This window comes from Engraulis encrasicolus, chromosome 21 (assembly GCF_034702125.1).
Source record: "Engraulis encrasicolus isolate BLACKSEA-1 chromosome 21, IST_EnEncr_1.0, whole genome shotgun sequence".
Classification (NCBI taxonomy): domain Eukaryota; kingdom Metazoa; phylum Chordata; class Actinopteri; order Clupeiformes; family Engraulidae; genus Engraulis; species Engraulis encrasicolus.
Window position 1 is genome coordinate 6,973,153 of NC_085877.1, and position 13,715 is coordinate 6,986,867.

Genomic DNA, 13,715 nt, shown 5'->3' on the forward strand with positions numbered 1-13,715 from the left:
TGCTTCTTTCTGACTTGACCGAGCTGTGTTTAGCTTGGAGATCAGTCAGAGTCCTGAGGCAGACACTATTGACTATCGGCGATTAGTATTATCATTAGTACGAAGGTTTTCTTAAACATACAATAAATCCGAACCGAACCAATGATCCGAACTCAGATCACTGGCAGGAGTACTTTGATTAAAGACTAAAACGGCTTGCCACGATGGCATGGAGCTGCGATGGCCGAGTGGTTAAGGCGTTGGACTTGAAATCCAATGGGGTCTCCCCGCGCAGGTTCGAACCCTGCTCGCAGCGATTCCTTTTTGAGTACTCTGACCATGAAAATGCATGAACTATTTGGATGCGTGAAGGGCCTGTAGTCTTCTACGACTATAAAAAAAACTCGTTGTGATGGCCGTAGACCGGTGTTCTGACAGGTTTTCCTACATTGTCATATTTTCCTACATAATATTGTTTACAGTAAAATACAAAACAGTAACACCAAACAGGATGTTAGATTTACGAGATGAAAGATACTACAATAAAATCGCATGGTCATGGATACAAGTAACCAAAAACCTGGATTTGTATTAAACGTTACGTAAACGGGTTAGCTAAGTTGCCAGGGTCACACTTCAATTTCAGACACACATACAAATAACGATAGTAAACACCCACTTGTAGTGTAAATTGTAAATTTAAGTTTTGTAGTTATCTGTTCTCCGCTAATATTGCACAGTAGGATCAGCTGGTGTTGACGTTTCATGGTTTGCGCATGCCCAATGGGGGTTTGTAAGATTATCTGGCATGTAGGAGTATTTTACAGAACACCAGCTAATACTGTATTGGACAACTGGATAATAAGATATGTCTATGTTTCATGAATTACCTCTAGGGGTCAGTAGAGGCCCATTAAAATAGCCTCTCACTCACCTTTACCATAGGCCACACCAGTTCTACTCATTTGGGGGCCCTAAGAAAAATACAGATATGGGACCATTTTGAATTACTTTTGCTGGTATTTATCATGGTGGGGCTGACTGTTTTGGGGTCAGAACAGAATTAAATGACACTGGTTGTAAAGGCCCTAAGTAATTGGTTGCAGTGTATGATTAACTTAAAAGAGTGGTCAGAGTTCTCGACCTCTCTTGGACCACCAACACTACATCACTGGCGAAGAAGGCCCATCAGCGTCTCTACTTCCTGCGCAAACTAAAGAAGGCAAGTGCTACACCCTCCATCATGACAACATTCTACAGAGGAACCATAGAGAGCGTCGTGTCCAACTGCATCACAGTGTGGGGAGGAAGCTGCACGGAGAAAAACAGGAAGACACTCCAGCGTGTTGTGAACACAGCGAAGAAGATCATTGGAGTACCACTCCCCTCCCTGCAGGACATTTACACCACACGCCTCACCCGGAAAGCACTGATGATCATCAAAGACACAAGCCACCCTGCACACAAACTGTTCAGCCTCCTGCCCTCTGGAAAGAGGTACAGGCGCCTCCGTTCCCGTACCACCAGGCTGGCGAGCAGCACAATGCACCAAGCGATCAAGATGCTGAACACTCAACCCACTCTCCCTCCACTGTCAGCCTCTAGCCAGCAAGGCCACTGACAACCCCCCCCCCCCATCCCCCACCACCATATATACTTGTGACTGAACTTTCAACCTGCACTAACTCAAAACATGCACACACACACACACACACACACACACACACACACACACACACACACACACACACACACACACACACACACACACACACACACACACACACACACACACACACACAAGCACACTGCACTTTCTGCACTAAACCCAAACATAAACACACTGACACACACACACACACACACACACACGAACACACACACAGACGCACACCGCACCTTCTACCTGCACTAAACACATACACACACACACACACACACACACACACACACACACACACACACACACACACACACTGCTGCTGGTGTACTTGACAACCTTTTTAATATTTATTTTTCTTCAAAATGCTACTATTACCATGTCTAGAACGCTATAAAGGACTTTTTTAGGAAAAGCACAAAAGCACAACAATACCTCTTAATGTATGTCCTCTACAAGTCTTCTGTTGTCCAGTCTTGCACTTTAAATGTCTGTATGAGCACTGTCTATGTCCATACTGTCTTAAGTCCATGTATAAGTACTGTCTATGTCTATACTGTCTATGTCCTTACCTAGATTAGTCTATGTCTGTATGGGAAAGCAAGAAATGTAATTTCAAATTTTTTGTATGACCAGTGCATGTAAAGAAATTGACAATAAAACCTACTTGACTTGACTTGACTTGAGTTTCATAAAACAGTGCAATAAAATGGCGTTTTTCGGAACACACCACAGTTATGGAATGGAATTAATACGAGCATAAAGTCATGATACTGTCAGTGACAAAAGTTTAAACAGAAGGTTGCAAAAAGGACAGAAAAAATGTACAGCCTATTAGACATAGTTTGAGCAAAATTCACTAATTGATCGTGCCCAGAAAGTTAAAAAGCCTTCTAAAGTTGCCATCCAACACAACTGACTTTGACTGGTCTGCTTTTTCTTGAGTACTTGGGTTTATAATGATTTAGTGATTGTTGGATCAATTTTGTGGCAGGGCTTTAACTGTATGATCCCGGGATGGACATGCCTGGGATGTTTAGAAAACAAACTGTAGAGGGATACTGTACATGAGGGTGGTTTATGGGTCAGCACAGAAGTTAAAAGTGACAGTCTGACCTTTAGCCCTGAGTTCACCATTCGCTCAGCTGAGACAATTAGTACCTGAAGGGTTAATGATTTAAAAGATGTTTTCAGGGGTGGAGTTTAGGCAGAAACTTCCTTTGGAGACAGAGCGGCCCAGCACACATAAGAGGAGGATCCAAATTTGCTGTAAGTGTTAAGTATGACTTCTTTTTAATCTTTATCATATTCTCAGCAATAAATCATAACATATGGTAGCAATGCTCATTTATATATTTGAGAAACATGCCCTTTAAAATACACAATGGGTTACCAAATAAATGATGTAGGTGTGCATTTGAGAAATGCTGTCGTCTCCAAGCAGAATGTCTGGACGCGGCCGATTGCGTGTTGCTGTCATTGGAGCCGGGGCAGCTGGACTGTGTGCTGCGCGTCACCTTCTCTCCCGTCCTGAGCTTTTTGCTCCACCTGTAGTGTACGAACAGACCAAGTATGTTGGGGGAACATGGGTGTACGAGGAAGAGGTGGGTCAGAGGCAGAATGGCATGCCCATTTACAGCAGCATGTACCGGGATCTCAGGTGAGATTTGAGAAATAAGGAATTCTACTAGATACATTCTACTAGATACATTTTACTAGATACATTTTACTAGATACATTCTATACTGATACATTCTACTAGATACATTCTATTGATACATTCTACTAGACACATTTTACATATTGAACCCCAAAGTATAATTTGTTGCTTGTGGCAATACAATGTTTACACACAAATTACATTTTGAATCGATGTGTTTTTACATAGTAGAGCAGCACAGTAGAACAGCATCTATGTTTGAGTGATTGTAAACGTCGTGATCGTAAATGCCAAGTTTCGTAAGAGTAACAGTAAATACATTTCACATTGAAACATCACGTTTCGTAGAGACAACTGGCATGAAGTTTAACATGGCATGTCTCCCTTTAACAGGACTAACATCCCAAAAGAGGTGATGTGCTTTCCCGACTTCCCCTTTGATAGCCACCTCTCCTCATATGTGCATCACACTGAAGTGAGGAAGTATTTAGAAAAATACTGTGACCACTTCAACATCAGGGAACATATTCAGGTAAAACATGATTATCAAATTCGTCATGATGCTTCCTGTTAGAGAACTTAAACTAAAACATGACAAAATATGAAAATGGAAATGTAACAAGTACTAGAGTGCGTCTACTTTATGAGCCTGTAAGAACTGTTGCATGCTTGTTTGTAAAGTTCAATATAACAGTGGATGCTGTGAAACCAGTGAAGATGGAAAGCGGATGGCATGGCTTAGCTTGGGACATCACCTCTAGCGATGGGATTGATCCAAATACTTCAGTCCAGAGGCGATTTGATGCTGTCTTGGTGTGCAATGGGTTCGTTCACTGGTGCATGTCATTATTTCAAAAGAGGGATGCATTTCTTTCCTGGTGTGTCCTGCTTGAAAGATTTCCAGTCATCCTGTGTAAATCCTTAATGCTATCTGTATTTCATCAGACACTTCTTTGACCCTTACATGCCACCAATCCCTGGCCTTGCCAAATACACAGGTGGGTATATCCTCCATCTGATGGATTCTAGTTTTCTACTGTAAGTGTCTAAAAGTAATGATGTGGGACATGGGGCAATGGATGTGGAATAAAAAAGAAAGAAAGAAAGAAAGAAAGAAAGAAAGAAAGACAAATCTTATAATTATAGGCCCACTCCAGCAGCAAAAACTAGGCAGCTGTCTGTGAAAAATTACCCAAAGTCGTACAGCAACAACTTGCACTTTTAACACACACACATGCTCTCTTCAACTCAATGATGCAATGATGAAATCCTTGCAGCATGTTATCAGTTAATCGTTAAACAGGCTGTCTTGGGCTTCTAGGAAGGCCTGAACAATACAAATGGCTGTGGCTATAATCCTGTCCAGTGCGCTGTTTAGCTCAATGAAGGTTTTGGTAAATGATTTGTTTGAAATGCTCAGACATTACAGAGGTTATCTGTATTTGAAAGGAGTAAATCAGGACACGTGAATGTATTGACTCTTGAATGTTCAGTCCACTGCATATCTATACTGTATACTGACATGGAAAAAAAGACTTATTTTGCATGCGCTTATTTTGACATAACTAACTTTATTCCTCCTCAAAGACAAATTATGTTTGTAAAGAAAGCTACTTGTTCTAATATTAACACAAGTTCAAAGATACAAAGGGGGTTGTCAAAAGCACACAAATGATGCCGATTATGCAAATGACTATACATTCCAATTGATCAAATACTAATCATGTACTTATGTACAACTACTTGGATGCAAACTGAAATTCCATCTATGTCTGTGTACATATATCGGTAGGTTCTGTGATGCATAGCCACACCTACCGCAGTGCAGAGCCTTTTGCTGGGAGGTCAGTGGTGGTGCTTGGAGCTGGACCGTCCGGTTTGGACATAGCTATGGAGCTCGCCAGTGTTAACGCACAGGTCAGTAGCAGAGAGGGCAACATTGACCCTACACTGTCCCAACAAACAGTTTGAATTATGAGCAGTTTCATTACCAATAGGAAAGACAAAAAAGGGAAAATGGAAAGCTATTAAAAAGTAGAATGTGAATTTTATGTGTGTTTGAGGACTGACGTTTTTTATCATAAATTAACTATGAGATAAGTGCATAGGGAAATAGCCATCATACTGTATGTAGATATTGGTTATTTTATTCTCAATAATACGCACCTCTGTTATTGACCCAAAGGTGGTGCTGAGCCACGGGCAGAAGCGCCTGAAGGGCCCTCTTCCTCCAGGGGTGCGGCAGGCGCCCCCCGTGTCCAAAGTCCTGGAAGACGGCACCCTGGAGTTTCAGGATGGCCAGCTGGCGCGGCCTGATGTCTTCATGTTTTGCACCGGGTACAACTACAAATTCCCCTTCCTGGACGAACGAGTGGGTGTGGAGGTGAAGGAGCACATGGTCTATCCGCTCTACAAGTTCCTCATTCCACCAGCGTTTCCATCTCTCTTCATCGTTGGACTCTGTAGAGCCATCTGCCCCTTCCCACATTTTCATATGCAGGTGAAGTGGACACACACATACACACTCACACACACACACACTCTCTCTCTCTCTCTCTCTCTCTCTCTCTCTCTCTCTCTCTCTCTCTCTCTCTCTCTCTCACTCACACACACACACACACACACAGGGCCGCTGACAGCCTTCACTGGGCCCGGGACAAAATCATCTGATGGGATAAGTATACAATGTAATGAACCCCAATTCTGGGCCCCTCCCAACTGACCTCTTTGTCCCCCCTGTCAGCTTCCCTGCGCACACAACCAACCAACCCCCCCCCCCACACACACACACACATACACACACACACACACACGAATAAATGAATTTATGTGTATTAGGGAATGCAATGGGATAGCGCGTCCATAGTTTTTGGGCGGTTGGGTTCAAGATTTTTAAACTTTTCCTGAATTTGAAAACAATCATCCTCTCCTTCTATATTCAGGTGAAAAGTTAAGTTTTATCCACAACTAAAGAAAAATACATTGTGCTTTGTCACTTGGAGTCTCAATGACCTCTTGCTGTCATTAATTCTTCAGATTCAGTTCATCGTGTCTGTGCTGGACGGATCTTTCCCCCTCCCGTCTCCAGAGGAGATGGAGGAGGACATTTCACTGGATGAAGCTGCTCGCCATGACAGGGGCATCGCCACACGGCACATCTTGAAACTTGACTCAGACCAGTGGGCGTACAACCAAGACCTTGCTCGTATTGGTGGTTTCAAACCACTTCCTCCATACTGGAGAAGCCTGTATGAGTCCAACAAAGCGTTCCGCTCCAAGGACATGCAGAACTACAAGAGCTTCAACTACAGAGTGCTGGGCGATAACGAATGGATGGTGCTGGGCCCACAAGGACAGCCTCTTCCCAAACCACTCCCTTAAAAAATGCTGAGTAAATGAACCTATTGTAGACTAAACACATCACAAAAAATAAATACAACAATTAAAATGTGATCTTTGGTGGCAGTTGCTGTTGACCCACCCCTGACCCCAAGGAAAAGATGTCCCATCACTAACAACAAAGATATTTTTTAGAGATTGTATTTTGGCATTCATTAGGCTAGAATTATATTTAATAGTCTACAACTTGTTTTACAGTAAACACGAGACACATTTACACATTTAAGCAAACAACACAAGTAAGAAGACGCCACAACCACATGCACACGCGGCACGAGCGTGTCAGAAGCGCGCGTACCTTGGTGATGTTATGTGACGATGAGGCGCCTCACAAGGGGTTAACTAGCCGTTTGCTTCCTTGAGAAGCGCTGGGGTCACAGACCAGCTCTATCAAGTCTGTGACTCTCTATGCAAAGGTCCGAAGGAGGGGACAGATGATATAAAATCGTTTGCCTCACTGGTTTGTTGTGAGTAGCTTTAGTAGCCTAGTTGTTGTTGGCTATTCTTATTGTTACCCAATACCCACACTGCAGCGGTTCGTAATAGGAAGAGCAGTGCCACTGCTGTAGTTGGCGTAAACATGCGTTGGGACTCTTACAGAAACTAACCCGGCCAGAAAATATCTTCTCTACAGATCATTTAATGCATAGCGGCACTAAAATACAGCAGGACAATTACGTAGGTTGTTGCTTCAAGACAACTTTACTCGCAGTGCGCACAAACTGAAGGACAACTATGGAACCCCCGGAGAGAATGTCACGAGTTGCATTTATTTCGTTGTAGCGCACCATGCGTGGTGCCATTGCGTTCAAGGCTGCCCCCGAACTCAAACTGCAGAATGTCCAGATTATGTGTCGCCATTATAGGGGCAGGCGGTGCTGGATTGTGCGCTGCGCGGCATTTGCTCTCCAAACCTGGCACATTTGCTCCACCAGTAGTTTATGAGCAGACCAATTTTGTGGGCGGGACTTGGGTGTACGAGGACAAGGAGAGCAGATATGACGACGGCAAGCCAATCCACAGCAGCATGTATCGGGATCTCAGGTAAGCGAAATTAATACAGTAAACTATTGTGGCCACGCCCCCTGCATGCATGTGTTTGTTTGTTTGTTTGTCTGTATGTGTCTTCAGTGAGTAGGCCTAATATTACCCAAACACTGCTGATTACTGTAGTGTGTAGATTTCAAACAAATCTTCCTACTCGTCCCCATTTTCGACTTCACAGTGGTGAGTTTCTCAAAAGAGAAGTTGTTAGCCTGATAGCAACTTCGGTAGTTGCCAATGGGAAAATGCATTGAAAACAACAAAGTAGCTAATGTAGTAAGCAACTTTGGTTTTGAGAAATTCACCCCAGTACAATTTGAGGGGCAGGTTAGAAAAGGTAAGCAGGGGTGGGTTTTGGAAGTTGGGCATGATCTGCTCCCCCACCCCTTGGGATCTGCACCCATGTAGGGCAGTCATGGGTAAGTGGCCCACTTGACACTATTTGGGCTACAAGTCCAAAAATTGCCGGCTCGACTTCCAACCTGCCAGGTTGGTGGGGACAGTAATTAACCATTGCTCTCCCCATTCTCCTCCATGACTGAGGTACCCTGAGCCTGCCGCACTGCTCCCTTGGGGTGCCATTGGGGGCTGCCCCCTTGCACGGGTGAGGCATAAATGCAATTGCGTTGTGTTCAGTGTGCACTTGTGTTGGAGTTGGAGTTGGAGTTTTAATGAAGGCATCAGCTAATTAATGGAAAGTGAAAGGGCATTATCATGTATAATACCTGTAAATGTTCCTTCTTTGCTGACTGACGGTTGTTTCTATAAAACAGAACAAATATCCCTAAAGAGGTGATGGCATTTCCGGATTTCCCTTTTGACGATCACCTTCCATCCTTTTTACATCATACTGAAGTCAGGAAGTATCTGGAGAGATACTGTGACCACTTCAAAATGAAGAATCACATCAAGGTAAGCAGACAGAAATCTACATATCAGGTGGTGAAGGTGTCAGGATAGAAAGCCCAAGGGTTCCCGACCGGCCAAGTTGGTTTGGGGGAGTCAATATAACCAGTGCTCTCCCCCATCCTCCTCTATGACTGAGGTACCCTGAGCATGGCACCATCCCCCTGCCACACGTGTTCCCTTGGGACCCCGTTTGGGCCCAAACCCTTGCAAGGGTTGAGTCATAAATGCAATTTGATTGTGTGCACTGTCTGTGCTGTGGAGTGCTGTGTCACAATGACAATGGGAGTTTCCCAGGTGGGCTTTCTCTAAATGGGTTGAATTCCATGTGTTAAGAACGTAATTATTCTAGACAAATAATAAACCAGGACAATCACACTGATATTAATGGCATTTACAGTTATTTCCCATTTCAACACAAAGATCTTAACGTCAGGGCTCGACAGTGGAACCTGCCAACCGGACAAAATGGGTAAGACTTAGCCGTGGCAGAGGTATCAAAAGTAAAAGTACTTTTGTGGTGTAATTACAACACTAGCACATGGCATTACATAGCTGTTACACCAGTTACTCCATACATGTTTTTTTGTTTATAAACATGGTGTTGTGAGGAGGGGCAAGACACAGGCAGCCAACCACGTGAGCTAATTTTTTTTGACCGACAGCGGTTTCCTATAGTCAGAGGTTGAGTTGTGCGCAGCCAGGGTCGCGCAGCCAAGGGAAAACAAAAATGTAGAACACATCTATTGTACCTAATGAGACAGGGAGACTGTGTTGTTACTGAAAAAACTGAAAAATCTAACAAGGACCCACCACAAAGGAAAGGAAAGGAAACTGTGTTTCATTTTTTAACTTTTACTTTTGACACCTCTGGCGTGGCTAGTAATAATTTCAATCTCACTAACCACTTTGCCTGGCAACTAAGGGCTTCTGCACAGGGGTTCCGACAAAATGCAGAGTGAAAGCAAAGTGGAAGCGTGAAAGCCCATTGGGAAACTCCAACTCCCATTGTCATTGTGACACAGCACACAAGTGAACACTGCATACGGCACACAACGAAATTGCATCTATGCCTCACTCGTGCAAAGGCGCAGCCCTCAGTGGCGCCCCATGGGGAGCAGTGCGGTGGGACGGTACCATGCTCAGGGTACCTCAGTCATGGAGGAGGATGGGGGAGAGCACTGGTTGATTACTCCCCCCACCAACCTGGCGGGTCGGGAGTCGAACTGGCAACCTCTGGGATGCAAGTCTGATGCCCTAACCGCTCACCCATGACTGCCAGAGCACTGCTCTGCCAATGTTCGGTTCCTCTGTTTTCAATATAGCCCTGCACACTGGTGCCGATGTCCACGGATGTAAGCTGCCAATTGGGGGAGGGCTATATTTTTGTCGGAGCTCCCCATTGGTTATCCATACTCTGCTGTGATGTAATTGGCTACTCATTCTGTATAGCACGTCTGTGCCAGTGTGAAGGTGTAACCGAAATCATTGGAACCGATAGTGCTCCTCAGTGCTGTCGGAGCCGGTGGGCGAAGGACCTAATTCTTGGGCATTACATATCTCAGCAGCCTATACTGTTTTCCCCTCTTGTGTTACATTCACAGTAAGTTCAAGAAAGATCATTTAGATTCTATTTGTCTGATACATAGTTTCATTTAAAACAATATGTTCATAGCACTGATCATCTTGTTTTATCACTTTTTTCTGAGCTGAAATGTATCATGGTAAAGAAAATACTGCCAATAAAATACTGGCAAAACTGTGTCTAGTGGCGCGGTTGAATGGCTTGTGACTCTGGAAAACCACTAGCCACTGTGGCCGGTGAGCAAAAAGTTACTGTCAAGCCCTGCTTAACATGTCTGTTTGCAGTTCAATACAACAGTGGATGCTGTGAAACCAGTGAAGGTGGAAAGTGGATGGCGTGGCTTAGCTTGGGACGTCACCTCTAGTGATGGGAGGGATCCAAACACTTCAGTCCAGAGGCGATTTGATGCTGTCCTGGTGTGCAATGGGTTAGTGGAGTCTATCTGAAGACAGTTTTTTTTCTTCTGGGTGAAAATTTGAAATGCTCTAACTACTATTACTATTTCAGGCACTTTTTTAACCCCTACATTCCAGCAATCCCTGGTCTAGAGAAATTTTCAGGTTTGTACATTTCACGTATTAAATCATTTTTGAACATAATTTGAATAACTGTCTCTGTCTCCATGTATAAAAGAAACAACAATATCACACTGTAGACGTGATTGCCACAATACATTATCAGCCCTCATGTCTAATTAAGCTGTTGAATTTGCAAGAGACAAGAGCCATAACATAATGATATTGTAAAATGCTTTAATCTTTGATTTTCTGTAATTCACAGGAAACACACACACACAGCCATTACGTCTGCTATCAGTTAGCCTACTGTACTTGCTAAGATGGATTCATACTGATTGTGACTTAGTATGAGGGCTTATGAAATCAAATCAAAATACTGCCTGTGTAGACATGACCCATTACACTGCTGTTGGGTCATCAATTGACTGTAGCACAGGTTTTGTACTGGGAGCTATAAAATACACTTTGCCACACTGGTCAGCCAATGAAGTGTGTGTGTGTGTGTGTGTGTGTGTGTGTGTGTGTGTGTGTGTGTGTGTGTGTGTGTGTGTGTGTGTGTGTTCCATATACTGTAGGAGCTTTGATTCACAGCCATGATTATTGCAGTGCTGTGGCGTTTGCAGGGAAGTCTGTGGTGATGTTAGGAGCTGGTCCCTCAGGGACAGATATCGCCATGGAGCTCAGCAAAGTTAATGCAAAGGTTTGTGTTAGTGTCACAATACAAAGGATTGTGCTTAAAGCAGTGTTGTATGACAAATCCATGTGTTAAACAATAACACACAATGAGTTGGTTAATAAATTACAAATAAACTACGAGATACAGGACATTGAACAATAGCCATCATCTTGTATATTTTATTCTCAATAATACGCACCTCTGTTATTGACCCAAAGGTGGTGCTGAGCCACGGGCAGAAGCGCCTGAAGGGCCCTCTTCCTCCAGGGGTGCGGCAGGCGCCCCCCGTGTCCAAAGTCCTGGAAGACGGCACCCTGGAGTTTCACGATGGCCAGCTGGCGCGGCCTGATGTCTTCATGTTTTGCACCGGGTACAACTACAAATTCCCCTTCCTGGACGAACGAGTGGGTGTGGAGGTGAAGGAGCACATGGTCTATCCGCTCTACAAGTTCCTCATTCCACCAGCGTTTCCATCTCTCTTCATCGTGGGACTCTGTAGAGCCATCTGCCCCTTCCCACATTTTCATATGCAGGTGAAACATTTTTGCACAGGTAGCTTAAAGTCTTTGGTGGAATTACACAGTGGTTATGTGGGTCTTTGTCTGACCAGACAGTGTACATTACGAGACAAAAGTTTCAATAAAATCTGTAAGGGCGTTCATTTTTCCTATTCATTCAGGCAATCTCCAGATCTGCTAGCAGCAAGTAGGTTGGCGTTATTTTACAGCAGAATGACAGCATGCAGCTGGTCTCATCTGATTGCAGGACACAACCGTTCCGACAGTGCAGAGCGCTATCGGTGCCAACAATTTTGGTTACTCCCGTGCACTGGTGCAGACATGCTATACATAATGAGTAGCCAATTTCATCGCAGCAGAGTATGGATAATCAATTGGCGACTCTGACAAAACTAGTCGGCAGATGACGTCCGAGGATATCTGTGGTCATCGGCGCCGGTGTGCGGAGGTTGTATCGAAAACGTTTGCAGAGAAGTGCTCCACACTTTGTTGGAACTAGTTTGTGGAGGCCCTTACACAGCTAGTGTGCTACTTCTTGGTCCATGTAAATGGATTCAAACACAGTAAAACTGAACTGTTAGCCCAAAAATGACGCGAAAAGTAGCACTCTTGTGATTGAGATTATTTAAAAAATATATATCTATTTTGTTTTTTGTCTTCAACAATTCAAGCATCAAGTCAAAGACCCAAAAAAGTGTACTGCTCAACCTCGAAGAATTTTCAGGCTGCGATGACCATTCCAGAACATACTTGACCATTCCAGAACATTGTAGCATTGTGCTTCTGCATGACTAGATGATGAAAACTCAGACTCAGTGTGACCTTGTTTTTTCCCCTCTATTCTTCAGAGTCAGTTCATCGTGTCTGTGCTGGATGGCTCTTTCCCCCTCCCGTCTCCAGAGGAGATGGAAAAGGATATAGAGCTGGCTGAAGCTGCTCGCAGAGCCAAAGGTATTGCCACACGGCATATCTTGAAACTTGACTCAGACCAGTGGACGTACAACCAAGACCTTGCTCGAATTGGTGGTTTCAAACCACTTCCTCCATACTGGAGAAGCCTGTATGAGTCCAACAAAGTGTTCCGCTCCCAGGACATGCAGAACTACAAGAGCTTCAACTACAGAGTGCTGGGTGATGATGAATGGATGGTGCTGGGCCCACAAGGACAGCCTCTTCCCAAACCAGTCCCTTAAGAGGAGAACAGGCTAACTTCACATCGCTTCTGACAGCATTGTGGAGCAATGCCAATCTCTGTTACCCCCACCTGTTACCCCCACAGCACACTTTATACAGCAAACAAGCACAGCAGCAGATGGATTCGAACAAGTGGCCTCAACCAAAAACAAAGCTCAATGGTAATCAACAGCCGAGATCAGTCAGTGGACATTGGCACAAATGTGAGGCGTTGTATTTTTACAACAATGAAATCGAATATTGGCAGAGAAATGCGCTGCTCTTTTAAAAAATATATGTTTTATTCAGGACAGGACGTGACAGGAAACGAGTGGGAGAGACAGAGGAATTACTATGTTGCATACTTTTTCATCACAGCATACGTACATAACTGCACGTTTCACAAGGGGCTCTCTCTTGCAACTGCCTGTTTGGCTACTTGTCCCTCTTTTTGCAAAATGTGCAAATGCTGTCATACACTCTAGTTGGATTTAGGACTACAACTATCCAGAGACTTCTTGTGGGTAAAGGTGCTCCTACATGCCCTGTGATAGTACACATAAGGAACATGTAAAATTGTACACCATTGTTACCTCC

At 44.1% G+C, this 13,715-nt stretch overlaps 2 protein-coding genes and 1 non-coding gene across 4 annotated transcripts; all 3 read left to right on the forward strand.

Annotated features, from left to right (window-relative positions):
- The first annotated feature begins 213 nt into the window (after positions 1 to 213).
- trnas-uga (transfer RNA serine (anticodon UGA)) lies at positions 214 to 295 on the forward strand. The gene has a single exon. It is a non-coding gene; the product is annotated as a tRNA-Ser (tRNA).
- Positions 296 to 2,831: 2,536 nt separating this feature from the next.
- LOC134437499 (uncharacterized) lies at positions 2,832 to 6,848 on the forward strand. Of its 2 annotated transcripts, XM_063186984.1 has the most exons (8): positions 2,832 to 2,908; positions 3,084 to 3,299; positions 3,693 to 3,831; positions 3,981 to 4,123; positions 4,245 to 4,297; positions 5,092 to 5,216; positions 5,485 to 5,799; positions 6,336 to 6,848. In XM_063186984.1, the coding sequence occupies exons 2-8, from the start codon at positions 3,085 to 3,087 to the stop codon at positions 6,678 to 6,680; spliced, it is 1,335 nt and encodes a 444-aa protein (XP_063043054.1). In that variant the 5' UTR covers positions 2,832 to 2,908; position 3,084; the 3' UTR covers positions 6,681 to 6,848. The 2 variants fall into 2 exon arrangements, with proteins under 2 accessions (XP_063043054.1, XP_063043055.1); XM_063186985.1 differs by lacking the exon at positions 2,832 to 2,908 and having other exon boundaries at positions 3,065 to 3,299.
- Positions 6,849 to 6,980: 132 nt separating this feature from the next.
- LOC134437500 (uncharacterized) lies at positions 6,981 to 13,715 on the forward strand. The gene is made up of 7 exons (XM_063186986.1): positions 6,981 to 7,742; positions 8,516 to 8,654; positions 10,518 to 10,660; positions 10,741 to 10,793; positions 11,327 to 11,451; positions 11,646 to 11,960; positions 12,794 to 13,715. The coding sequence occupies exons 1-7, from the start codon at positions 7,537 to 7,539 to the stop codon at positions 13,136 to 13,138; spliced, it is 1,326 nt and encodes a 441-aa protein (XP_063043056.1). The 5' UTR covers positions 6,981 to 7,536; the 3' UTR covers positions 13,139 to 13,715.

What these genes read in the sequence shown, in the direction of transcription:
- LOC134437499 (XM_063186984.1), top strand. Translation starts at nt 3,085, where the DNA reads ATGTCTGGACGCGGCCGATTGCGTGTTGCTGTCATTGGAGCCGGGGCA. An exon ending in ACATCAGGGAACATATTCAG is followed by an intron (nt 3,832 to 3,980) that starts GTAAAACATGAT and finishes TTGTTTGTAAAG; the next exon opens with TTCAATATAACAGTGGATGC. An exon ending in GCTGTCTTGGTGTGCAATGG is followed by an intron (nt 4,124 to 4,244) that starts GTTCGTTCACTG and finishes GTATTTCATCAG; the next exon opens with ACACTTCTTTGACCCTTACA.
- LOC134437500 (XM_063186986.1), top strand. Translation starts at nt 7,537, where the DNA reads ATGTCCAGATTATGTGTCGCCATTATAGGGGCAGGCGGTGCTGGATTG. An exon ending in AAATGAAGAATCACATCAAG is followed by an intron (nt 8,655 to 10,517) that starts GTAAGCAGACAG and finishes GTCTGTTTGCAG; the next exon opens with TTCAATACAACAGTGGATGC. An exon ending in TCCCACATTTTCATATGCAG is followed by an intron (nt 11,961 to 12,793) that starts GTGAAACATTTT and finishes TCTATTCTTCAG; the next exon opens with AGTCAGTTCATCGTGTCTGT.